This window comes from Hemitrygon akajei, chromosome 10 (genome assembly GCF_048418815.1).
Source record: "Hemitrygon akajei chromosome 10, sHemAka1.3, whole genome shotgun sequence".
In the NCBI taxonomy this organism is placed as follows: domain Eukaryota; kingdom Metazoa; phylum Chordata; class Chondrichthyes; order Myliobatiformes; family Dasyatidae; genus Hemitrygon; species Hemitrygon akajei.
In genome coordinates this window covers 49208230-49235500 of record NC_133133.1, presented here as the reverse complement: position 1 = coordinate 49235500, position 27271 = coordinate 49208230, and the positions used below count along the sequence as shown (strand labels likewise).

General features: G+C 42.2%; 1 protein-coding gene across 3 annotated transcripts in view; it reads right to left on the bottom strand.

Moving 5' to 3' along the window:
* LOC140734363 (uncharacterized) overlaps positions 1–27271 on the bottom strand; it is a 140896-nt gene that overhangs the window by 88145 nt on the left and 25480 nt on the right. For all 3 annotated transcript variants that reach the window (XM_073058228.1, XM_073058229.1, XM_073058230.1), the window contains exon 2: positions 19183–19334. In XM_073058228.1, the coding sequence (XP_072914329.1) occupies positions 19183–19334 (152 nt within the window). The remainder of the gene's footprint in view (positions 1–19182; positions 19335–27271) is intronic.

Genomic DNA, 27271 nt, shown 5'->3' with positions numbered 1-27271 from the left:
AGGAATCTGATGGGAGAAGGGACGAATCTGTTCCTAAAACACTGAGTTTGAGTTTTCTAGCTCCTGTATCTCCTCCCTGATGATAATAATAAGAGGGCATGTCCCAGATGGGAGGGTCCCAACAACTGATGCCACCTTTTGAAAATTTCCTCAATGGTGGGGAGGTTTCAACAGGTACATTTAATGTCAGAGAGGGGTATAAAATGTACGTCCTGAAATTCTGTTTCTTCGCAGACATCCACAAAAACAAAGCAGTGCCCCAAAGAATGAATGACAGCTAAGTGTTAGAACCCCAAAGCCCCCCCAAGCTCCCCTCCCATGCACAAGCAGCAGCAAGATAATGACCCCAACCCCCACCAGCAAAAAAGCATTGGTGCCCCCCACCGAGCACTCAAGCGTGCAGCAAAGCATCAATAAAAAGACAGACTTGCAGTACCCCAAAGACTAGTACCCATGATGGCATTGGCTGAGTCTACAACCCTCTGAAGCTTCATTTGGTCCTGTGTATTAGTTTTCCCATACTAGAAGGTAAAGCATCCAGTTAGAATACTCAGCATGGTACATCTGTGGAAATTTGCAAGAGTCTTTAATGACATACCAAATGTCCTCAAACTCCTAATGAAGTATAGCTGCTAATGACTGCATCAATACGATGGGCTGAGGATAGATCCCCCGAGATGCTGATGCCTTGGAACAGGAAGCTTGTGTGTGTGTGTGTGTGTGTGTGTGTGTGTGTGTGTGTGTGTGTGTGTGTGTGTGTGTGTGTGTGTGTGTGTGTGTGTGTGTGTGTGTGTGGGGGGGGGGGGGTCATCCTTTCCACTGCTGACCCCTCAATGAGGATTGGCATGTATTCTCCCAACTTCCACTCCTAATAAGTCCACAGTCTTGCTGATGTTGACTGCAAGATTGGTGTGACACCAACTGACCAGCCTATCCATTTCACTCCTCACTGACATTTGAGATTCTGCCAACAGCAAATTTGCCAATTGTCAAACCATTAGGTTTGGGAGTTGGGAGGAAACTAGGACACCTCACATACACAAAATGCAACCTCAAGACAGACAGTACGTAAAGTCAAAATCAAGCCCGCTAACTGATGTGCCATGGTGTCACCCCCTCTGCACGGATGGGATATTTTACTTTGAACAACTGAAACCATCCTTTGGTAGATTAATATTTGCAGCAGGTCTCCCCCATAATAGTGGTTTGCACAGAGCAGATAGTGAGACAAAGGTGTTTTTGCACACTTGGAGGGAAGGGAGGTGGAGAAAGGAGGAAGACAAAAGATACCTGAACCACTTCATCAGAGCTCCTTATTAATGACCAGACAAACTTCCAGACTGGCTTTGTATTAAGATCACTATGTCATCCGATCTTCACTTTCAAAAATATATAATTGAACTGAAACTGGCATCAGCCCCATTCCACAAACTCTGACAAAGTACAAGGTTTACAGCATAGAAACAGACCATTCAGCCCAATGTCAATGTTGTTCTCCACTTGACTCTCTTGCCTTTCTTCATCCAAGTGTAACATTTCAAATTCTGGCCTCTGGAAGCCTGGTCTGAAGCCAAAAATGCTTGTGCTTGAAATCTTACATTTAGTGAAGGCTCAAAGACAAGCGCTGCCAGTCTGTTTGCGTCAATAGTTACATTAGAGAACGAAGGAGGCAACCTTGTTCTAATTTTAACAGAATTACTGGTTAAGAGTGAAAACACATCTGAAATAAGTAAGATCACAATCGATGTAAAAAAAAGCAAAAACAGAGATGTTAGTTTGGACAGCCAGAGACTCTTTCCTAGGGCGGAAATAGCTAACACAAGGGGGCATAAATGAAAGTGTTTGGAGGAAAGAATGGCGGGGTGGTGTGTTTTTACAGTGGTAGGTGTGTAGAATGCATTGCCTGGTGTGATGAGTAAATACTAATACATAGGGGCATTTAAAAGACTCTCAAATAAGCACAAAGATGAAAGAAAATTGGAAGGCTATGTGGGAGGGTAGGGTTAGATTGATCTTGGAGTAGGTTAAAGGGTTGGCATAACATCATGTACCAATGGGCCTGCACTGTGCTGTACTGTTTATGTTAACACAGCTCTGTTATCAAATCTTCCAGCTGCATCCAAAAAAAGGACACACCTTCCAAATTCTGAAGCTAAACAATAACCTACATTTATATAGTACCTTAACAGGCAAGATTTCACTGGGGCTTCACTGATACATTAATGAGATTAAAATTATCTCAGCTTTCTTCTTAAGAAAGTAATCTGGAGGACTAAAAGGCAGCATGAGGTTGCTCTAACTTACAAGGTAAAGAACCACAAGGCCTTCTATAGGCATGTTAAGAGCAAAAGGATTGCATGGGACAAAATTAGTACTCTGGAAGAACAGAATGGTAATCAATGCATTGAGCCAAAAGAGATGGGGAAGACCTTGAGTGGATTTTTTGCATCTGTACTTACTCTGGAGATGAAAGCAGGGTCTACAGAAGTGAAGGAAAGCTGTTTGAGGTCATGGACCCTAGACAGATTACAGAGGGGAAGGTTTTTGCTATCTCAAGGCAAATTCAAGTGGACAAATCCCCAGATCCTGAAAGGTGTTCCTTTGGATGATGTAGGAAGCAAGGGCAGAAATTGCAGGGGCCCTAGCAGAGATATTTAAATTATTCTTAGCGATAGGTAAGGTACGGAGGATTGGAGGATAGATAATATTGTTCCATTGTTTCAGAAAGGCCCTAAGAATTATCTAGGAAATTATATGCTGGTAGCGAGCCTGACATCAGTTATGAGAAGATTTTTGAAAGGCATTTTAAGACACTGGATACTTGAGTCTTTGGTAGACAGATTGATTAGGGATAATCAGCCATGGTTCTATGTGTGGTAGGCCATGTGTAGGCAATCTTAGAGTTTTTCGAGGATGTTATCAGGAAATTTGATGAAGGAAAGGCGGTGGATGCTGTCTACATGGACACCAGCAAGGTACTGGACAAGTCCTGCTTGGGTGGTTGGTCAAGAAGGTTTAGTCGCTTTGGATTCAAGATGAGGGTAGCAAATTGGAATAGACATTGGCTTTGTGGGAGAAGCCAGAGAGTGGTAGTATATGGTTGCCTCTCTAACTGGAGTGCTACAGGGATTGGTGCTGGGTCCATTGTTGTTTGTCATCTATATCAATGATCTGGATGATAATGCAGTTAACTGGATTAGCAAATCTGTGTTGACATTAAGATTGGAGGTGTAGTGGACAGCAAGACTATCAAAGCTTGCGGCAGGATCTGGGCCAGCTGGAGAAATGGGCTAAAATACCAGCAGATGGAATTTAATGCGGATTACTGCGAGGTGTGGAACTTTGGAAGACCATCCAGGGTCGGTCTTACAGTGTGCGGTAGGCCACTGAGGAGTGCGGTAGAACAAAATAATCTGGGAATACAGGTCATAATTCATTGAAAGTGATGTCACAGGTATATAGGGTCAAAAAGAAAGCTTTTGGTACATTGGCCTTCATAAATCAAAGTACTGAGTACAGGAGTTGCGATATTATCTTGAAGTTGTATAAGATGTCGATTAGGCCTAATTTGGAGTATTGTGCGCAGTTTTGATCACCTATCTACAGGAAAGATGCAAATAAGGTTGAAAGAGTACAGATAAAATTTATAAGGACGTTGCCAGGTCTGAAGGACCTGAGTTATAAGGAAAGATTGAACAGGTTAGAATTTTATTCCCTTGAACGCAGAAAACTGAGGGGAGATTCGATAGAAGTATACAAAATTATGAGGGGTATAGATTGGGTAAATAAAGCACATTTTTTCCACTGAGGTTGGGTAGGACTACAACCAGAGGCCATGAGTAAAGGGTGAAAAGTGAATTTTTTTAAGAAGAACATTAAGGGAAACTTCTTCACTCAGAGGGTGTTGAGAGTGTAGAACAAGCTGCCAGCGCAAGTGGTGGATGAGATTTCTGTTTCAACATTTTTGGAGAATTTTGGATGATGGGATTGGTACGAAGGGCTATGGTTGATGGGACTAGGCATCTTAAGTGGTTTGTAATGGACCAGATGGGCCGAGGGGCCTGTTTCTGTGCTCTAGTTTGCAATGAGAATGACACTAAATCATAAAATGCTGGGGAGGGGATGTGAGGAGGGAGGGCATGATCAAAAGTGTGGACAAACAGGTTACACATAATATCAATCCTACAGGAGGTCAGTCGGGCACAGAGACAGAGATGTTTAGGGACTGGGCATTTAAGCCTCAATTGCTAATTATGGAATTATTAAATTTGAGGATTAGCAAGAGGGTACAATTGGAGGTCCACTGATATTTGTGAGGGTTTGAGGGCTGAAGGATGACAATGCTAAAGCTGATGTGTACTTAACTGGGAGCTAATGTACAATGCACAAGTACAGCCTTTGGTCACTTTAGGAAAAGGGAACGAAGGTTAAAACCACTAATAAAGCTGGACCTTAGTAGAGTAAGGAATGCATTACCCTTTGCCTACTGCTAATGCTATTCTTCCATGCCCTGTATGGTACAAGGAAAATATTGTATACATTCCCAACTACTTGCTATTTTCAATAGTTAAGAAACACTTTAGAAGTTACTCGAGAAATACTGTTCGTAAAACAGTGACCCCTTTCAACAGAGATTTTACAACTGTGAGAAAGACAGGCAAGAAAAATATGCTTACTGTGATGTTAACTCTTTAAAAGCTTTTTACAAGAATAACACACTTGACATTCAGCATGGCTATTTTGACAGATAGCAGTACTCAGGATGGGAGTACCCAAATTCCCTCCACAGCGTTGTGACTGGGACTAGTTCTGGCCCTCCACGTGACCTAATACTATGCAGTCTGGCTGCTCAGACTCGAGGTGCTCTGGTCCAGCAGACAGGCTAATGATCCAAACTACCGGTAGTTCAGTACAGAGCAGTGTGACCAAATGGAAATACAGACCCCTATCTCCTCTCAGCAAAATCTAGGGCACTGTTGCCCAAGAATGTTGCCACAGAATGCCCAAGCTTCATCAGTAACATTATCAGCTTCTCTTCAGAATGGTTTACTGAAGTTATGTAGTTTTCCCAAGAAAAAAATTATAGCCCTTTGCTACAAAGAAATAGGCCATTTAGATATGGCAAAGTTATTTCCCATGGTAAGGGATTCTAGACGGCACGACTTCAGGATTGAAGGACGTCCATTTATAACTGAGATGCGGAGAAATTACTTTAGTCAGAGGCTGGTAAATCTGTGGAATTTGTTGCCATGAGCGGCTGAGGAGGCCAAGTCATTGGGTGGGGTGTATATAAGGCAGAGATAGATAGGCTCTTGATTAGCCAGGGTATTAAAGGGTATGGGGTGAAGGCAGGGGAGTGGGGATGACTGGAAGAATTGGACCAGCCCATGATTGAATGGCGGAGCAGACTCGATGGGCCGAATGGCCCACTTCTGCTCCTATATCTTATGGTCCCAACTCTATATCATCAGCACCGGACTCCGGAGCGAAGGATCCCGAGTTCAAATCCAAGTCAGGCCATCCCCTGGGTATGCTTTCCATCCGTGCCGGATTGAGCATCAAGCTAGCTACTCGGCCTCATAAAAAAACAAGGGTTGAGTCAGGAACTTTCATATCGCGACCCGGTTAATCTGAAAGGAGACCAATCCTGACACCACGTGCCAGACAAGAATGGCTGACTGTCTGGTGCAACACACTAAAAAAAAAACTCTATACCAATTTTCCCACAAAAACCAGCAAGTACTATCCGGCAGGTGTTAATGGATTAAACATGACAATACTTCAGAATAAGCTATATAATCAACAAAGTAATTTGTAGCCTTGCTTCCAAAATATTGTCCCTTCTTAAAGTGTTGTGTGTAACTCCACTGCTACTAGTCACCATTCTTTCGCTGCAAGCATCAACAAGGAGCAAAAATCATTATACAACTGCAAAGGCTATCTCAGCCAAATCCTATCTGGACTTCTGGATAAACTGCATGAACCAGAAACATGATTATTTTGCCTTGCTTGAGAGTGTGAAATTAGCTGTGATAGTCTCATTCACTGATCAACTTCCCAGCTCTTTACTTCACTCCCCCCCACTTCCACTTTCACCTTGTGGTTCTTCCTCCCCTCCCCCCACTTTCTTACTCCAACTCATCTCTTTTTTTTCCAACCCAAAGCACCGACTGTACTCCTTCCCATTGACGCTGCCTGGCCTGTTGAGTTCCTATCTATATGTGACGCCACTTTCAAGGAATTTGGATCTGTATTCCCAGAGCCCCGTGCTACTGCACTATCACTCACCGTGAAAGCCCTACCCTGGTTGATCCTCCCAAAGTGCAACACCTCATACTTGTCTACATTAAATTCCATTTGCCATTTTTTCAGCCCATTTTTCTCAGTTGGTCCAGATCCTGCTGCAAACTCTGATAGCCTTCCTCACAGTCCAGTACGCCCCCAATTTGCTGTCATCCACAAATTTGCTGATCCAGTTTACCACATTATCATCCAGATCATTGAATAGATGATAAACAACAATGGACCCAGCACTGATCCCTGCCGCACTCCACTAGTCACAGACCTCCAGTCAGAGAGGCAACCATCAATTACTCTCTGGCTTCTCCCACAATGTCTAATCCAAATTTACTATCACATCCCGAATGCCAAGTGACTAAACCTTCTTGACTAACTTCCTATGGCGGATCTTGTCAAAGGCCTTGCTGATGTCCATGCAGACAACATTCACTGCCTTACCTTCATCAACTTTCCTGGGAACATCCTCAAAAAAAAAGTATAACACTGGTTAGACACAACTTAAGAAAACATTTTACAGGAGAATGTCAGGGTAGTCCATCACTTGAAGCTGAATAGAAGTTGGATGATGCAACTAGACAGTGATCTGAAACACAAGGGTAAATCAACAATAGCATGGTTTAAAAAGAAGAAAATTGTGTTTTGGAACGGCCAAGTCAGAGTTCAGAAGAAGCAGGCACTGGAGAAGCTGAGCAACGTAATCAGCAGGCTTGAAACAGGACCCCCTGATGCCTTCCCTATCATTGTGGGTGATTTCAATCAGGCCAGCTTGAAGAAGTGTCTGAACAGCTACCACCAACATATCACCTGAGGAACCAGAGGAACCAACACACTTTACCACTATTACACCACCATCAAGAATGCTTACTGCCCCATCCTACACTCACACTTTGGTAAGTCTGTTCACCTCGCTACACTTCTACTCTCAATATATAGGCAGAGACTACACACCACAGCACCAGTAGTGAGGACCAAGATTAGAGGAGCGCTTACAGGAACACTGAGTCGGAGGACTAGACAATATTCCCAGATCTTCTTCCAAGTCTAAATGAATACACCACAGTAGTCACCAACTTTATCAAGACCTGTGTGGATGAGTGACTGCCAATGAGAAATACCGGACATACCCAAGCCAAACCCAGCCTAAGAGATTTGTAGTCTGCTGAGGGCTAGATCTGCGGTACTCAAAACCAGATCCAGAACTATACAGGAAGTCTAGGTACGATCTACAGAAGGGTAACTTAGGGGAGAAAAAGCAATTCTGATGGAATCCAATGCATCTCAGCTCTAGCAGGATATGCAAACCATTACTTGCTACAAAGGGAAACCACACATTGTGAATGGCCACGATGCTTCACTCCCAGATGAGCTCAATGCCTTTTATGCACGCTTTGAAAGGGAGAATAAAACTACACTTTTGTGTATCCCTGCAGCATCTGGTGACCCTGTGACCCCTGTCATGGAGATTGATGTCAGAACATCGTTCAAGTGGGTGAACCCTCACAAGGTGTCAGGCCTTGATGGTACACCAGATGGGGCTGTGCCAGCCATCTGGCAGGAGTGTTCAAGGATATTTTCGATGGCTCACTGCTGCATTTGGATATTCCCACATCGCAAAAGGACAACAATCATATCAGTGTCCAACACCATGGTGAACTGCTTTAACAACTATTGCCCAGTACCATTCACATCTACTGTGATGAAGTGCTTTGAGAGGTTGGTCACAGCTAGAATTTACTCCCGTCTCAGCAAGGACCTGGACCCGTGTAATTTATCTATCACCACAATAGGCTTACAGCTGATGTAATCTCACTAGCTCTCCAGTCAGCCTTGGATCACCTGGACAATACTAATACCCATGTCAGGCTGCTGTTTATTGACTGCGGCTCAACGTTCAACACAATCAAACCCTCGGTTCTAATCAACAAGTTCCAAAACCTAGGCCTCCATAACTCCCTCCTTCCTTGCTGATGACAAAACTATCGTTGGCAGAGTTTCAGATGGTGACAAGGAAGCAAACAGGAGTGAAAAAGATCAGCTGGTAAGTGACGTCACAGCAACAACCTTGCACTCAATGTCAGTAAGACCAAGGAATTGACATTGTAGACTTCAGGAAGGGGAAGATGCAGAAACACATGCAAGCCCTCACTGTGGAATCAGAAGTGGAAAGAGCGATCAATTTCATGTTCCTGGGTGTCAACATCTCTAAGGATCTATCCTAGGCTGAACATACTGATGCAATTACAAAGACAACACAAATAGCGGCTATATTTCATTAGGAATTTGAGGAGACTTGGAACATCACCAAAGACTATCACAAATGTCTACAAATGTACTGTGGAAAGCATTCTAACTGGCTGCATCACTGTCTGGTATGGAGGGGCCACTACACAGGATCAGAAAAAGCTGCAGAAAGTTGTAAACTCAGCCAGATTCATCATGGGTAATAGTTCATCAGCATGCAGGACACCTTCAAAAGGCAACATCCATCATTAAGGATCCCTATCACTCACCCAGGACATGCACTTTTCGATTGCTACCGTCACGGTGGTGATACAGGAGCCTAAAGAGACACACTCAATGCTTCATGGACAACTTCTCCTCCACTATCAGATATCTGAACGGACAGTCAACAGATGAACACTGCCTCCATATTTCTTTCTCTCTTTTTGCACTACCTTATGGTGATCTATAGTTTTTTTAAAAATCATTATGTTCAATATACTGCTGCCGCAAAACAATAAATTTCACAATATATGCCGATGATATTAAACCCGATCCTGGTTTTGTCTTAGTTCCATAGACTCAGTGGCCATTTCCTGAGTAAATACAGATGCAAAACATCCATTTAAGATCTCCCCCATCTCTTTCTGACTCCATCCATTGATGACCACACTGATCTTCCAAAGGATCAATTTCTATCCTTTTGCTCTAATATATCTGTAGAGGCCCTTGGAATTCTCCTTCACCTTGTTTGCCAGAGAAACCTCATGTCTTCTTTTAGCCCTCCTGATTTCTTTCTGAAGTGTTTTCTTGCATTTCTTATACTCAAGAGCCTTATTTTCTCCTTCCAGCTATGCACCTTCATCATCTTCTTAACCAGGGCCTCAATATCTCTGAAAAAAATCAAGTATCCCTATATTTGTTACTCTAACCTTTTATTCTGACAGGAACATACAAACTCTGTACTCTCAAAATTTCACTTTTAAAGGCCTCCCACTTACCAAGTACACCTTTGCCAGACAACAATGTCCCAATTCACACTTGCCAAGTCCTTTCTGACGCCATCAAAATTGGCCGTTCTCCACTTTAGAAACTTAACCCGAAGACCAGACCTAACCTTCTCCGTAATCATCTTAAAACTAATGGCATTATGATCACTAGATGCAATATGTTCCCCTACCCAAACTTCTGCTACCTGCCCTGCTCATTCCTTAATAGGAGACCTAATATCACACTCTCTCCAGCTGGAACCTCTATGTACTGATTAAGGAAACTTTTCTGAAGAGATTTGACAAACTCTATCCAATCCAGCCCTTTTAGAGTATGGGAGTTCAAGTCAGTATGTGGAAAGCTAAAAACCACCTTTAACAAACTTACGTTTCTTGCTAGAGTCTTCACTACCTCTACATATTTGCTGAGGAAAGTTCATCTCCCGCTCCCCATCCTCATCACATTCTACAGGGGTTGTATTAAGAGCATCCTGAGCAGCTGCATCACTGCCTGGTTCGGAAATAGCACCATCTCGGATCGCAAGACCCTACAGTGGATAGTGAGGTCAGTTGAGAAGATCATCAGGGTCTCTCTTCCCACCATTACAGACATTTACACTACACGTTGCATCCGCAAAGCAAACAGCATTATGAAGGACCCCACGCACCCCTCATACAAACTCTTCTCCCTCCTGCCATCTGGCAAAAGGCACCAAAGCATTTGGGCTTTCACGACCAGACTATGTAACAGTTTCTTTCCCCAACACCATCAGACTCCTCAATACCCAGAGCCTGGACTGACACCAACTTACTGCCCTCTACTGTGCCTATTGACTTGTTTATTATTTATTGTAATGCCTGCACTGTTTTGTGCATCTTATGTAGTCTTGGGTATGTCTGTATTCTAATGCAGTTTTTTTCTGTGTTGTTTTTATGTAGTTCAGTGTAGTTTTTGTACTGTTTCATGTAGCACCATGGTCCTGAAAAACGTTGTCTCATTTTTACTGTGTACTGTACCAGCAGTTATGGTCGAAATGACAATAAGAAGTGACTTGACTTGACCTAAATCCCAGTGACTATTTGGTGGTCTACAATATAATCCCATTAACATGATCAACACATTCTTGTTCCTCAGTTGCACCCATGTAGCCTCGCTGGACGAGTTCTCCAGTCTATCCTGTCTGAGCACTGCCATAACATTTTCACTGACTAGTAATGCCACTTTTCCATTAATCCCGCCTGCTCAATCACATCTAAAACAACTGAACTATGGAACACAGAGCTGCCAGTCCTGCCCCTCCTGCAACCAAGACTCACTAATGGCTATAATATCATACTTCCATGCCATATACTCATCTGCTCGACAATTTCTTTACAATACTCCCTGCATTGACATATACCTAACTCAGAACATTGGTCCACCATGATCCCTGACTTTGTACATAGGCTTAACAACATCTTTCCCCACAACCATCCACTATCTGCTCCATCACTCCGGCTCCCATCCTCCTGTAACTTTAGTTTAAACACCACCATCCCACCTCCTGTGCAGCATCAAAACACTTTCCTACAAAGACATTAGTTCCCTTCTAGTTCAGGTGCAAACTGTGCCATCTCTATACAGTAGATCCCACCTTCCACAGAAGAGAGTCACATGATCCAAAAATCTGAAGCCCTCCCTCCTGCACCACCTCCTTAGCCATGTATTAAACTGTATGATCTTCCCATTTCTGGCTTCATTAGCCTGTGGCACAGGTAGCAATATTGAGATCAGAACCTGGGACATCCTGTCTCAACTCTCTGAAAACACTTTGTAAGACCTTGTCACCCTTCCTACCCTTGTCATTGGTACTGACATGGACTACATTTCAGAATAACCGAAGATGCTCCTGAGCCTGACATCCGGGAGGCCACATACCATCCTGAAATCTTGTTCTTATCCACAGAATCTCCTGTCTGCTCCACTAACCAATGAATCCACTATTACTAAAACTTGTCTCTTCTCCTCCCTTCCATTCTGAGTCAAAGAGGCAGACTCTGTACCGGAGACCTGACTGCTGTGGCTTTCTCCTGCTAGGTCATCCCCATCCCAACAATATCCAAAGCAATACATCTGTTATTGAAGGGAACAGCGACAGGGATACTCTGCACTGGTTGTCTATCCCTCTTCCCCTCCTGACGGTCACTCAGTTACACGTGTCCTGCACTTTTGGTGTAGCTAACTCTATGAATTTCTTTGTTGATCAACCTCTCAGCCTCTTGGTTGATTCAGCTGCAGGTCCATTTCTTTAATAGAGTCTGAAAGAACCTGCAGCTGGATGCACATCTTAGAGGTACAGTCATCAGAGACACTAGAGGTCTTCCAACCTTCTCAAGTCCTGCAGGAGGCGCATTCCACTATCCTGGCTGGCATCCCCACTGCTCAAACCGTGCAAGAAAGAAGGAAAATTAAATGAAAAAAATTCTACCTGCAGCTTCCAACACTTCTTGCCAAAGTCTCTATGAGCCAAAGCCTCAACACACTACTCTAACACTGGCCGGCTTGCACTGTGCTGCTTAAAGCTAACTAATTACATGCTATCCAACATCTCCAAGGGAACTGTGGCATTCAGAACGTCCCAACTGCCTTCACTTACTTCTCTTTAATCTCTCACTCACTACGCACAATCCAACATCTTCAAGGGAATCGTGGGGCAAAGACCGTTCCCACTGCCTCCGCTCGCTTCTCTTGACACGCCTCTCCCGCAACGCACAATCCAACACTTCCAACTAAAAATGACCAAGTAATTATTAGCAGAAAGCTTTAAAAAGTAGAGTTGCAGATTAGTTAAGTGCTGCTAGAGCACTAGGAAAACACTAACAAATCTGACAGCAAGCCAAGTGCTGGAGGAACTCAATGAATCTCGCAGCATCTACAGGAGGAAAGAAACTGTCACTGTCAGCTCCCACCAGAACCCTCTTCAACTACCTTTGTCTCCTTCCCTCTCCTTACTCTGTCCTCCCACTTCATGCACGTGTTTCCACACCCACAAGCCGGTTCCATCTGCCATTCCCTAGTTATTTGGATTCAGCACTGGTAGTGCTTTATGTGCCTGCTTATCTATCACCAGCAGCTGTCTTTTTACTCCCCTTCCCCAAGCTTGCAACATGTTTTTCCTTTGTCTCCATCCATCATTCAGCTGCCACTGTATTCCAACTCCACTCCTGTGCACCTCCCCTACCTGTCATCTCACTGCCCTCCTCTGTCCACTAATTGCCTCAGAATAATTTCTTGCCATTCCCTTTCTCCTTTCCATTCAGGCCATCTCATCTGTCCCCTCTCAGTCCTGGTACAGGGTCTAACTTGAAACGTTGACAATTTCTTCCCTTCCGCAAATTCCGCCTGATCGGCTGAATTCCTCCAGCACATTGTTAGTTGCTCCAAATTCCAGCATTTCTTGTGTGACCAACAAATTCAGAAATATAGCATCGTGGATGGGCCTAGTATAATATGGGTCTGCCACCACCCATTTTAAGTTGTGATAGGTGGCCCCCTATTGAGCATTCTGCACCATTACCAGGACATCTCCTGCCAGATTTGGCAATTTGGATCTGCTCCAATTTGCCTCCCATCACAAAAGGTCAGCAACAGGTACCATTTCATTGGCTCTTTACTCAACCCTCAACTCAAAATTAATCAAAAAGCCTCAAGACTTGGGCATCAATACTTCCTTGTGCAACTTGATTCCCGATTTCTTCACTTGCAGATCCCAGTAACTTCGGATTGGCAACATCATCTCCTCCACAATCTTCATCAGCACAAGTTCACCACAAGGCTGGGTACATAGACCCCTGCTTTACAGACACAGGCATTATACTTAAAATATGACTGAGAGGCCAAGCACAGCTCTATTGTCATATTTAAGTTTGCAGATGATTCCACTGTCATTGACCAAATCAAAGGTGGTGACGAGTCAGCATATAGGGGGGAGATTGAAAATCTGGCAGAGTGGTGCCACAACAACCTCTTACTTGATGTCAGCAAGACCACGAAGCTGATTATTGACTTCAGGAGAATGAAACCACAGGTCCATGAGCCAGTCTTCATTGGAGGATCAAAGGTGGAGAGAGTAAGTAACTTTAAATTCCTTGGTATTATCATATCAGAGGATCATTTCTGGCTCCAGCACGAAAATGCAATTACAAAGAAGGCATGAAAGCATCTCTACTTTCTTAGAAGTGTGTGAAGATTTGGCATGTCATCTAAAATTTTGACAAACTTCTATAGATGTCTAGTGGAGACTATATTGATTAGTTGCATCATGGCCTGGTATGGAAACACCAATGCCCTTGAACAGAAAAGCCTACAAAAAATGTGATGAACCAGTCCATCACGGTTAAAGCCTTTCTGACCATTGAGCACATCTACACAGAGCACTGTCACAGGAGAACAGCATCTATCAAGGATCCCCATCAACTAGGCCAAGCTCTCTTTTTGCAGCTGCCATCAGGAAGATGGCACAGGAGTCTTAGGACCCATACTACCAGATTCAGGAACAGTTATTACTCAACATTCAGGCTCTTAAACCAGAGGGGATAACTTCACATCCCATCAGTGAAATATTCCCTCAACCTATGGACTTACTCTCCAGGTTTCATCTCACGTACTTAGCACTTATTGCTTATTTATTTAATAAAATTTATTTTTCTTTCTTGCTGTGTTTGCAGTTTGTTGTCTTTTGCACATTGATTGTTCATCTGTCCTGCTGGGTGCAGTGTTTCATTGATTCTATTGCGTTTCTTGTAGATACTGTGAATTCCCATAAGAAAATGAATCTCTGGGTTGTAAATGATTGATATTTTTGTACTTTGATAATAAATTTACTTTGAATGTCTGGAGTATCCATTGGTACTTTCTGCAGTAGCCAGCTTGGCTTACGAACAAAACATCAGCTCTTGGGATGAGTTTGGTTTACAAGCCAATTAAATTTTATGTACTCATTGACAATTTACCAGTAAAGAGACAGATTTACTAAATGTTTATGTGAACAAAGCCAAAAATACAAAAGAAAACTTGTCATAAAACAAATTCATTGCCATAGTATCTTCAAGTTCGTATAACTGCTTTCATATTGCACAAAGTGTTAAGGGATGAAAGTACAAAGAATTCAAAGGGAAAGGGCAACAAACAAACAAACAAAGTAATAAACCTGAAATCTCATGACGTGAATTCCAGTTGAACAGCAGATTTCCCATGTGGATGGGCAAGGAGCTGGAATGCAAGCCAGATTGAGAAGAACAGAGGCTGCAAACAGGGCTGCACAGCTGGAGAAAATTAAAGTAGTAGAGTTGGGGGACACCATGCTGGGAACTCATGTTCACAATGAGTTAGTGCATTGTAAACATTATTTATTGGCAAATTCATGTCACATTTCATCTGAGGGAGTGGATGTAGGACTTGCTTCCAAACCTCTAGCTTACCACTTTCTCATGACAAAGGATGATAACATGCTGGGGAGGGAGAAAATTGGAGCAAACCATCATGGTGATAAAGTTATCTGCTGCATCATAGAATTTTTCCCTGTCCTGTGATAAATCAGTCTTTACCCTCATAAGACTTAGTTTAAATTATTAGAATAAAACCACTGACCACTGAAGTTAGTCAATGGAAACTTTGGCATGGCAGAGCAAAATCTTAACAGATTTGCTTAAATTATCAGCCCACTCATATGAATTCATACTTCTTTTTCTGGCCAATTACTCCCTCATTGTACCGAGCAGATTAAGTACAACTATAATTGTACACAGCACACTACAACGCTGTTGGTTTGTAGACAGGGATACTGATTAATTACTTCTCAAAACTGCCATTATTTCACCGTATACTCTCTGATGTACATTTCCCATTCACTCTTCAATATTTGATGCTCCATAATTTAATCTGCACATATGTACTCCTGGACACATTCTGTTCGTGCAGCACCAAACCAGAGAGCTCTACTCACAGCACAAACAGAGAAATGTCTAATCCTCATGTCATTTCCACAGTATTTAATAATCTAGGCAATCTATTTCCACACACTTTAAAAAAAAGTCAAAGCATCTCAAAACTCATTTTCATTCATTCACTTATCAGGATGTGGTTATCACTGGTCAACACTTATTACTCACAATCACAGGCCGTGAGATGATGATGGCAAGTCCCTTTCTTGAGGCCTTGTAATCATTCTGTTGAAGTCAAGGACTTAGCACAATGAAGGCAATGACTTTTGGGATGTTGACCCTTCATGAAGAGGTAATGGGCAAGATACTTCCAAGTCAAAGTGGTGCACGGCTTGCAGAGAAAACCACAAGCAACGGTGTTTCACACACCTGCTGCTCTTGCCCATTTTGGGAAGTTACAGGGTCAGACAGTGCTGTCAGAGTAGCAACAGTGGAGCAGTGAATGACTGAATAGTTAGGGTGGTTGGTGGGGTGACAATCAAGCAAAAGATTTTGCCCTAGACACTGTTGAGTTGTTTTTCTGAGTGTTAATAGAGCTGCTCTCATCTGGGTGAGTGGAGAGCATTTCAGAATCAGAAGGAGGTTTAATATCACTGGCATACGTCATGCAATTTGTTGTTTTGCAGTAGCAGTGCATTGCAATATATAGTAGTAAAACTATAAATTGCAAGAACTACATATGTATAAAAAAATTAAATAAGCAGTGCAAAAAGAGAGGGGAGAAGATACCGAGAAAGTGTTCATGGGTTCACTGCCCATTCAGAAATCCAATTCATCACATCTGTTGGTGGAGAGTTATTCTCCACAGGATATCCAGCCTCTGATCTGTTCTAGCAACCACGGTACTTGATTACAAGGTTAGGCTCAGCTGAGTTTCTGGTCAGTGATTAATAGCAGGTTATTGATGGCAGGAAACCTAATATTGGCAATGCCACCGAATATCGAGGATAGGCGCTAGACTCTCATTCATGAACGTTTCTTGCTCATTGTCAGCCCTTGCCTGAATATTAGAAGGTCTCTCCTTACGCTCGCATTGTCTACTTTATTTACTCTGTCACTGTACTGTGTAATCAGTAGTATGTCTGGCCTTTTAATGCAAAAATGAATGAACTGGAGAAGAATGGGCCCAGGACACTGCCTTGTGGACAACCTGGAATGGTGCCCAAGGCTGGATTTATCCAACCAACAACCATCATCCTTTGTGCAAGATATAACTGCAACCATTAGAGTGTTTTCCTCATGATGCCCTGCAGCTCAAATTTTACCAGTTCCTTAAATTCACATTTGGTCAAATCCTTCCCTCTAACTTCACTTTTCAAATTCAGCTCTTTGGACGAAAGTAGCAAAAAAGTATGGAGCTAGCAGCCTTAGTGAAAGTCAAACTGGCATCTGATAGTATCAATGACATCTTCCATTATTTTGCTGATGGTTAATTGGGGAGTAGGCAAGCAGATTTATTTTGCCCTTACTGGTTATGGCAAGTTAACCGAGCAATTTTCCACAATGTCTGTAACTGCACTGGCACAGCATGGTAGTAGCACAATTTTGTTGCTCCCTTTCATGCTTTGTGGCCGATCAGGCAGCATTTTTGCCACTTCTGTAGCGTTTGACTTTTTTTGTGACTTCTTTTGCGCCACTCAACCCAGCATGGATGAAAAGTGTGCAAGGATCCAGGGGGATTTGAACTTGGGGCCATTTGGTGTTGATGTCACTACGCCACCGGCTGGCAGGATGCACAATTTAGTTCTGGATTGATCATCTTCTGTACTACAGTGAGGATGTTGTTGAGCATTCCATGGACATTTGTTGCAGAGAGTTTCTTGGCTATTTACAGTACATGGGTTGAACTAAGCTGGCTGAACACCATCTTTCATAATTGTGGAGGTTATAGGAAGTTGAAATGGACCACACAACAATTCTGGTTAAATATAGCTGTGAATGCTACAGTCTTGTCTTTCACATTCATTTGCTGGGTGTGTCAAAGTTGAGTAACGGACAACTGAACAGCGAATGAAGTATCCTCCTCCCATTAACTATTCAATTGTCCACCACAATTCATTATTAGATAGGTAATGCTGTGGAGCTTTGATATGATCATTGATTCCAGGATCACATCTGCTATTTAGCAAATAGTCCTGAGTTGTAACTTCAGAAGCTTTGGTCATTCATAAGCAGGCTTGGTGCCGTTTTTGGCATGAGACTCTATGCTCCTCAGTGAACCAGGGTTCAACCACATTAAGCTACGTGGTCACATATTTTAGTGATATTCATTTCTGCTGCTGCAAATGGCCCACAGCACATTAAGGATTTTGAGAACTGTACCGAATTCATACTATTTAAAATGATTGCAGTGCCACGCAATATGCTCGGAGAGTGCCCTCCGTTGTGTAAGTGGGACTTATTCACTACAAGAACTATGAAGTGGTCATTTTGACCAAGGCTATTGGGGACAATCGGATCTGCCACAGTTGGATTGGCAAGGATAAATTCAGGTAGGGTTAATCCTCACGTTGATTCACTTACCATCTGTTGCAAATCCAGTCCGGTATCAGTGCCCTTCAAAAAGCGGCCACTTAGTCAACGGTATGGCTACTAAGCTACATTTGGCAATGGACATTGAAGACCTACCCAGAGTACATTTTACACTTTACTAATTTTAGTGCTTCTTCCAAATGTTGTTCAACATGGAGGGGCACTAATTCAACACAAAGCAGATTTGCCGTGATGCCACGTGACTTCTTGAGATCTGAAGTCATTGTTGAGGATTCCTGAAGCACCTTCCTCCAAACCTCCTTATTCATGGAACATACAGTGGGACACTGACATGGAAAATGTGTCCCAGTTTAAACATCAGTCCCTAGATGCCTGTCAACAGGGCGTTGCAGAATAAATTGGGCTGAGAACAAATTTGCTGTGGTTGAATTTGGTGTCGGGACAGATGCCAAATGGTCTGGTAGCATCTATGGAAAGGAATAAAGAGTTGATGATTCAGGCAGATTTCTTTCATCTGGACCCTTCCTCCAGGTTTGTGTGTGTGTGTTACTCTGGATTTCTAGTACCTGCAGAGCCTCTTGTGTTTATGCCAAATGGTCCGTCCATTTTTTTTGTTCTTTTTCTGTTTTAAAGTAGTAGTAATTGCATAACTAAGTGGCTTCCTCCGCCATTTCAGAAGTTTATTAATAATTAACTACACTGCTGCCTTTCTCATATCATGTGCAAGATAGATTAGTTCAAGTTTTTTCTCTTGTAGGTCACAGAGAACCAAGTGAATTTTTTTTTAAACAACAATTTTGTATTTTCTTAGTCACCTAAGACAAGTAGGCTCACATCTTCATCTAATGTACTAATCAGGTTCCTACTGTTCGGTACAGGCATCATAGAAAAGTAGAACACCACGTCTCACTAACTGATGTTAAACACACATACAATGGTAGTTTTATACAACAGAACAATGGACAAGTGCAGCTGGATGAAAACTAGACATGCTAAGTTATTAGTCACAGAAGAAATAGGCTTCATAAAGGACACAAAATTATAGCCTTCAAAACACATTTAGCCCAATAACAGCACATATATCTCTTACTTTTTAAGTTCTGTAATCCAGACAAGTAGATTTCCACATTAAGTTCATATTTCACATGTTCAGCCAAAACGAATACCAGTTCCAATTTAACACGGGAGTAAGTCCTACCTTTTCACCACCATCTTCAGTGCCCTGAATGATCCTTTAATAAGGATGAGTGCCTCCTGTCTTGAGCCATATAGCGGTGAGCCACTGATGTTTATAATTTCATCCCCAACTTGTAGTTTCTTCGACAAAGCAGCCTTCCCTCCATCTTCAATCTAGAATTAGATAATGAAAATCCAATAAATGCTGCAAATAGCAAAGATAGAAAATGTACAAAAGTGCAGTAGTTCTTTAACAGAGCAAATGGTCTACATAATACTTAAATGTTCATCAACATAACAATAGCTGATAAACTGAACAAAATAACTTCAGAGAGTTTAACAACTATGGTCCCACCCCATTTTATTATATAGAAATTAGATTTAATTATTGAATATATGCAACTTTCAGCTGACTAGGCCATCCACTAATAAAGTCCAACTGAGAATATACTATCTGTTCCTCTGCTTCTCACATCAGTCAGCTTTATAACCTGAATGATATTTCTCCTTTGAGATTCCTTTTTGTCTCTTTCCGATTGGGTAGCCTTCATTATTGCTGTTCTCTTCTTGGTGGTGACTGCACATGCACATCCATTTTCAATGGTTTTCTTTGTATGAAATGACATTGCAATTGGCAATTACATTATCTGCTGTGGACAGCTGACTTGCTTCTCCAACATTACAGATCAAAAGGGTCTTTAGATTAATAATCACATTCATTTCCAAATGTTAACGTACTGCACTTTCAGTCACTCCATCTGAAAGTTTTCCTAAGCTCAAACGAGATGTTCTCATATCTCAATAATCCAATTCATTCCCAAGCTCAGCTGGGGTTTTAGTCCTTTATCTGCCATCCTTGACTCTGTGACTTCATGTTAGTTACATAAATCACTCCATTTTTTCCCCAATCCTCCAGAATTCCTTTCATTGGCCTATTTCTCAAAACAGCTCATCCAAGTTTCTTCAAATAGCTTTCTTTTACTGATGTAGAGCAATATGAATCAGTTAATTTCTATTTTAATTCCAACCCTGATATTGTCATCAATTCCTGCTGACAATAGTGGGTCTATTACTTACCTGAACAACTCGGCTAACTGGAAATCACCTTTCCTCTTTCTCTGGATTGTGATCCTACAACTAAACATCCTTTCACAGATCACCACCCACCAGAAACATTTGCTCCCTCACCTTCTCTTGACATAGAATTATGTTTTCATACACTATGTACAGAATTTTATTAGAAACTCAATCACAGTGTCTAGATGCAGAGAAATGTTGAGAATCAGATTATTATCACTGCTTAATAGGACGTGAATGTTATTGTTTTCAACAGTATAGTCCAAAGATATACAACTACAAATTACACAATAGATAGTTCAACATGGAGAAATGAGGTAGTGTTCATGACTGTTCAGTGATCTAATGGTGGAAGGGAAGAAGCCATTTCCGAATCATTGCTCACGGACTTCAGGCTCCTGTATCTCCATCCTGAAGGAGGTAAGGAGAAGAGGGCATGTCCCAGATGGTGAGGCCTTCTACTTGAGGCACTGCTTCTTGAAGAAGCCCTTATGGTAGAGAGGCTTCTGTCCACGATGGAGCTGGCTGAGTCTACAAGATTCTGCGACTGCTTGTGACCTTGTGCACTGGATCTCCACAGCAGATCTATAGATATTTACAGGAGTCTTTGGTGACATACCAACTCTCCTCAAACTCCTAGCAAAGTGGAGCCCACTGGTGGGTGTACCTGGTGATTGATTTTAAATGTTGGGCCCAGGACATATTCTCGGAGGTGTTTACACCTGGGAACAAAAGCTACCCACCCTTTTCACCAATGACCCCTCAATGAGGACCACTGTGTATTTGAAAAACTTCCCCCTCCTGAAGTCCTCAATCAATTCCTTGGTTTTGCTGACATTGAGTGCAATGTTGTTGCTGTGACATCACTCAACCAGATGACCTGTCTCACTCCATCATGCCTCCTTGGTGCTATCTGAGATTATACCCACAACAGTGGTGTCATCCACAAATTTAAGCTGTGCCTAGGCAAAGAGTCATGAATGTAAAAAGAGTAGAGCAGCAGGCCTGTTTTTGAAGTGCACCTATTTTGACTGCCAGCAAGGAGATATTATCACTAACCCATACTGAATATGGTCTTTCCGATGAAGTTAAAGATCCAGTTGCAGGAAGAGGTACAGGGGCCTGCATTTAGAAGCTTGGTGATTAATACTGAGGGGTTGATGGTATTGAATGACAAGATGATAAACAGCCTGACCCATGTTTTATTGTTGTTCAGATGCTCCAAAGCAGAGTGGAGTGCCAGAGAGATTGTGTCTGCTGACGACTTGTTGTGGTAGTAGGCAAATTGCCTCAGGTCCAGGTGCTTGCTCAGACAGGAGTTAATCTTCGCCATAACTGACCTTCTGAAGCACTTCATTACAGTAGATGTGAATGCCACTGACCGATAGCCACTGAGTATGTCAGCCTGCTCTTCTTGGGTGCCAATATGATTGCTGCCCCTTTTGAAACAGATGGAAAGCCCAGGAGTCCAAGATCTAGTTAAGCTGACCTACCTGCTCCCATCATCCTCGTCTCTACTGGAACTATGCTGAGCTCAGTTGAATTAATAAGCCCCATTTCCAAATGTATAATTAAAAAGCAGTAACACCTTACTGAATGATAGAGCGTGTGAACTATATCTTTTGCATTTTATTTAAACTCAAACATGCATCTGATAGGCTATCCAAACTAAATCTACTACCCTGTATAATCCCATCCTAATCAATAACATCTTGATAGGTGAGACACAAATATTCATCAAAACAGAAATTAATAAATATAGAAAAAGAATGGAGAAGCAGAGAAAGTCTGATCTTTACGTTGGTAAAGAGTGATATATTTGAAAATTGCAATTTGTAGTACCACACTGGAATCAGAGCTATGGAAATTGGAAAAGGACATGGAATCAAAACCAAAGATACTGAAGGAATGGTGGAGCAACGTTGAAAAGCTGTATGACACGTTTCTGCTTCTGATTCTCAGGGTCTTGATATCTAATGACATCATTAGTGATTAAAACTTTTCAATATAAAAACTTCATTTACTAAATGAAGACAGGCAGAAGAAATGCATCTTTCAACCGAATTATTAGAGGATGGCATACTTTGAAGTAAGAAGTTTTAACACAGAGACTTCTAAGAAAAAGCTGGATAACCATTTTAAGAAGGGATGGATGAAACATTTGGCAATTAGTTTTTGATTGTTTTCCCACAATGTCCGATGCCCCTTTTTTGTAAGGTATATGCTAATTGTTCCTTGTTCCTTGTTTCTACAAAAGGAAGACCAAGTACAGTTACTATTTTAAAGAGATGTGCATTCAAGAGTAGGATATCATTCACTAAGGCATTATAACATAATATAATCCAAATTTAAAATCATACTTTCTGCACTTTTTTGGTATATTATACTTGAATCATTTATTACTCAGAGTTAATGGCAATACATACACAATCAGAAAGAAAAGGAATAAGTAGATGTTTCACTGGAGATAATTAACCAGGGAATATCTAATTACTCAAGCATGCTAATATCCAGGGTCTGGACTACCAATCCAAAGAAGTCAGGTTAATTCCCAAATGGGAATAATTAAATGAAAGAAGAATTGCAAAGTTGATATAAGAAATGCAACAATGAAGCTTTTGTAAGAAGGCATCTATCAGGGAAAGAAATCTGCTATCCTTACCTGGCCACAAAGTTCAATGCAATATATTATCAAAGTATGTATACGCTCAGTGGCCATTTTATTAGGTACACTTGCTTGTTAATATAAATATCAGCCAATCATGGGTAGCAATGCAATGCATGAAAGCATGCAGACATAGCCAAGAGGTTCAGTGTTATTCACACCAAATATCAGATTGGGGAAGAAATGTGATCCAAGTGATTTTGACTATTAAATGATTGGTGGTCTGAGTATCTCGGAAACTGCTGATCTCCTGGGATTTCATGCACACTAGTCTCTGGAGAACAAAGAACAAAAATCCGGTGGGCAGTAGTTCTGTGGGCAAAAATGACTTGAGAAAGGTCAGAGAAAATGGCCAGACTGGTTCAAACAGACCAGGAAGGCGACAGCAACTCAAATAACCATGCGTTTCCACAGCAGTGTGAAGAAGAACATCTCTGAATGCACAACACATCAAATCTTGAAGTGGATGGGTTACAGCAGAAGAAGTCCACAAACATACTCAGTGGCCACTTTGTTAGGTACAGAAAGAAAATGGAAAAGTTGAGACAATGTCGCACATAGATCCAGAGAGATTAAGAAGCCAGAGGGAGGGCCGCACGTGGATCAGCAATTTAGAAGACAGGGGAAAACGTGCAGAGTTAAGGTGAAGATTCAGAAGGACAAAGGAACACAAGAAACTCAGTGGGTGCAAGAGTAAGCTGTCAATATGATCAGGGCAAATCTGGCTGTGAACTCAGTTCCTCCGACTTGCCTTTTCCCCTCAATTCCTTTGCTATGCAAAATCTATCTAGTCATGTCTTAAGTACTGTGGATTCTGGTTAATTGGGACATATTGGTACCAGTACATTTTGGCTCGATTATGTGGCTGCCCCAATTGAAATGGAAATTCAATATGGAAATAGTTAAAAAGATACAAAAAATATTACGAATTTAAATGAAACACAGAACCAATTCGATCACTACCAATACTATTATAGCACTGAAAGTGTTCTAATTTGTTCCGTACTACAGTATGATAAAACCATATGTTAGTTCCTAATAGTTATTGACAAAGGAATTCAGGCTATATCCACACTACGCTGGATAAATTGGTAACTGAAGCTTTTTCTCTTCGTTTTTACCTTCCGTCCACACTAAAATGGCGTTTTTGTCCCCCGAAACTGGAGCTTTTCAGAAATGCTTTCCAGGGTGGGTATTTTTGAAAACGCTGCTTGGGCAGATCAGTGTGGACGGGGTAACCGGAGACTTTTGAAAACGCTGTCAGACGGCAGCGCGCTATTTCATTGTTTTCTTGAACGCAACCTAACAATTTCAGAACAGATGGCAATGAGACTGAAGCCAGAAGAGTTAGAAATGTACTCACCAAATACTTTCACCCATAGCTTACTGAATAAATAAGTATACACACTTTGCCCTGTTTTCTGTCCTTGCTTGAATGAAGGTGGTTTACCTATTTATGCAAGTGCTTCTCTGACAATAGATGTGTAACAGCCTAATGTAACATTGTACGGAAATACAAGATAACACTGATGCATACATGTTTTATACATTTAACAAGGTGCTTTATTAATGCAACAGAGTTAGTCAGTTTTTCAATGTTTGTCGTCAACTGGGTCAATCTGTCGGTGAATTCCCTGTTGGTTGCCGCCATACGCACCAGTATTTTTTTTTTAGTTTTAAGTTCTCCTGTGCAAGAGCCAACAGCTGTCCGTCGTTTTAAGTTTTTCTAGTCTGTAACTACACAAACGCGCACTTTTACGGCGAGATTCAACACCAAACACGTCGCTTGTTTTCGGTAGATGCGTCCTGCGCATGCCCAGTAGGAGGAGATTCGCCGAAATCTCCGTTTCAATGTGGACAGAGATATTTTCAAAAACGCATAGTGTGGACGCCTATCGTTTTTACGTGAAACCGGCGCTTTCAAAATTATCTGGTCTAGTGCGGATGTAGCCTCTGAGTGCACCGCTGTGTTGTTTTGATTGACTGTAAATGAACAAAATCAATGCAGATATCTAGTGCAGATAATGGACTGCCATCAACACAATGCTTTGAACAATAGCATTTTTGAAATCTTCATTTTCCTTGTAACATTTGAGATGATTACCTTCAAATTCTTCATAGTTCCTAACTTGTTGAAGTAATGAAATAATTTAACTTTCACTCCCAGCCATTTCTGGCATGTCCAAGTTTCAATGTTTGAAACCGCAGTGAGCAAAACAGTTCTGAATAGATTTAATGCTTATTTATTGTCAACTATCAGTGATAAAAATCATTGCTTTTTAAAAAAAACATAGGTAACTAACACTATTTTAAAAGTTGACTTCTCTAACTTCCGTAAATGCCCCTCCGCCCCTTCTTACCCCATTCCTGATATATTTAGTTTTTATCCCCCCCTCCTTTTTTCTCTCTCTCTCTGCCCATCACTGCCTGTTCTCCATCTCCCTCTGGTGCTCCCCTCCCCCTTTCTTTCTCCCGAGGCCTCCCGTCCCATGATCCTTTCCCTTCTCCAGCTCTGTATCCCTTTTGCCAATCACCTTTCCGGCTCTCAGCTTCACCCCACCCTCTCCGGTCTTCTCCTATCATTTGGCATTTTCCCCTCCCCCTCCTACTTTCAAATCTCTTACTATCTTTCCTTTCAGTTAGTCCTGACGAAGGGTCTCGGCCCGAAACGTGGATAGTGCTTCTCCCTATAGATGCTGCCTGGCCTGCTGTGTTCCACCAGCATTTTGTGTGTGTTGCTATTTTAAAAGTTGTTCGCTCGAAGCCTTGTATAGTGTCCAAGAGCTACACAAGTGCAAACAACTAATGTTAGTTAGAAGCAACACACAATGCTTGGATTTCCACCACCTGCACACTTGCTCATGTTAACGTTAGTTAGAAACTGTTTGGTAAGCCTGTCCTAATTAAGTAGCATAGTGTCCCAAATAAATTAAGGGAATTCTGGCACTTTCTTGATTAGTTTTTAATCCTTCAAGAGTTGTACCAAATCAGCGGCTGCTCAGATTAACTAATGGTCAAATTAACCAGAATGCACTGTATATTTAATGAGGTAGCCACCACTGCTTTCCCAGGCAGAGAATTCCTCTGATTCACTACTCTGAGAAAAGCACTTTCTCCTCATCTCCATCCTAAATCTACCTCAAATGCTGAGGCTACGTCCCCTAGTTTTAGTCCCCCTTACCAGTAGAAACAACTATTCTGCCTCTATTTTAACAATCACTTTCACAATTTTATATATTTGAAATTCCCACTCATTCTGCTGAATTCCAGCCTGTCCCTGGTGACTCACTCTCCCCTCGTAGGCTAACACCCTCATCTCCGGCACAGCTCCTGTGTTTGCCAGAGAAAAGTCAGCCTCTTTTCAATCATCCTTTTATAAGGGGATAAAACTTAACCCGCTCCACCTCAAAAAAGAGGGGAAAACATCATGGAATGGAAGTAAAATTGCACAGATATAGAGCAAATACGTAGAACATTCTTGATAAATTATGGTTATATCAATGTCTGAGGAATCTTGTAAATGCTTGAAAGGATCCAAGATGGCGGCACGACGCAGCTTGCAGCGGCCACTCCGGTGCTGATTATCTGTCATTTGTGAAGCAGGGTGTCATGCGCAATCATAATCGGCTGAAAACGGATGTGGCAGCAAGGAGGAACATCGGGAAATCTCCAGGAAGACCTTCTTTGTTGTTGCTGCTGCTGTGAGGTCCGGGACTCTGCTGGGAAGAACAGGCCCCCAGTCCTCGGGGTCGCGTTGCCGATGGCCGTTGGCAGGGGTGTCTTAATACGCTCCACAGAGGATGGTGCTCGGAGAAGCTGTGCCGGAGGGGATGGTCGGAGGCTCGGAGGTTTGACGGACTCGGAGTCCGCTGCAGTCAGGTCGCTTTCGGTGTGTGCTGTGTCTGCGAGGCTGGGTTCAACGGAGCTTTCATTGTGTGCTGCGTCTGCGAGGCTGAGTCAGGCGGCGCCGTGGAAGTCCATAGCGGGGGCATTCCCTTCTGCCGCCGGCGTGGGATGACGAGTCAAATCGGGACCCTGAGGACTTGTGGAAGCTGTGTGGTGGTTTCTTTCATCTTTGGACTATTTTTTTTTACTGCGCCCATGGTCTATTTTTTTTAATCAATTATGCTATTGTTTGCCCTGTTGTAACTATGTGGTTTTGTGCAGGTCTTGTAGCTTCAGTTTTTGGTCGTTTTGTCTGGTGGATTTGGAGCTCCTTTCCAGGGAACGCGCTAAGATGGTAGCGCGATATTAGTACGCAGCAGCCTCTCCCGGACTCTGGACTGGGGATTGCAAAACGTTATGTGGATTTTCTGGTGTAGTCTGTTTTGTCATATGCTTTTGTGATATCATTCTGGAGGAACGTTGT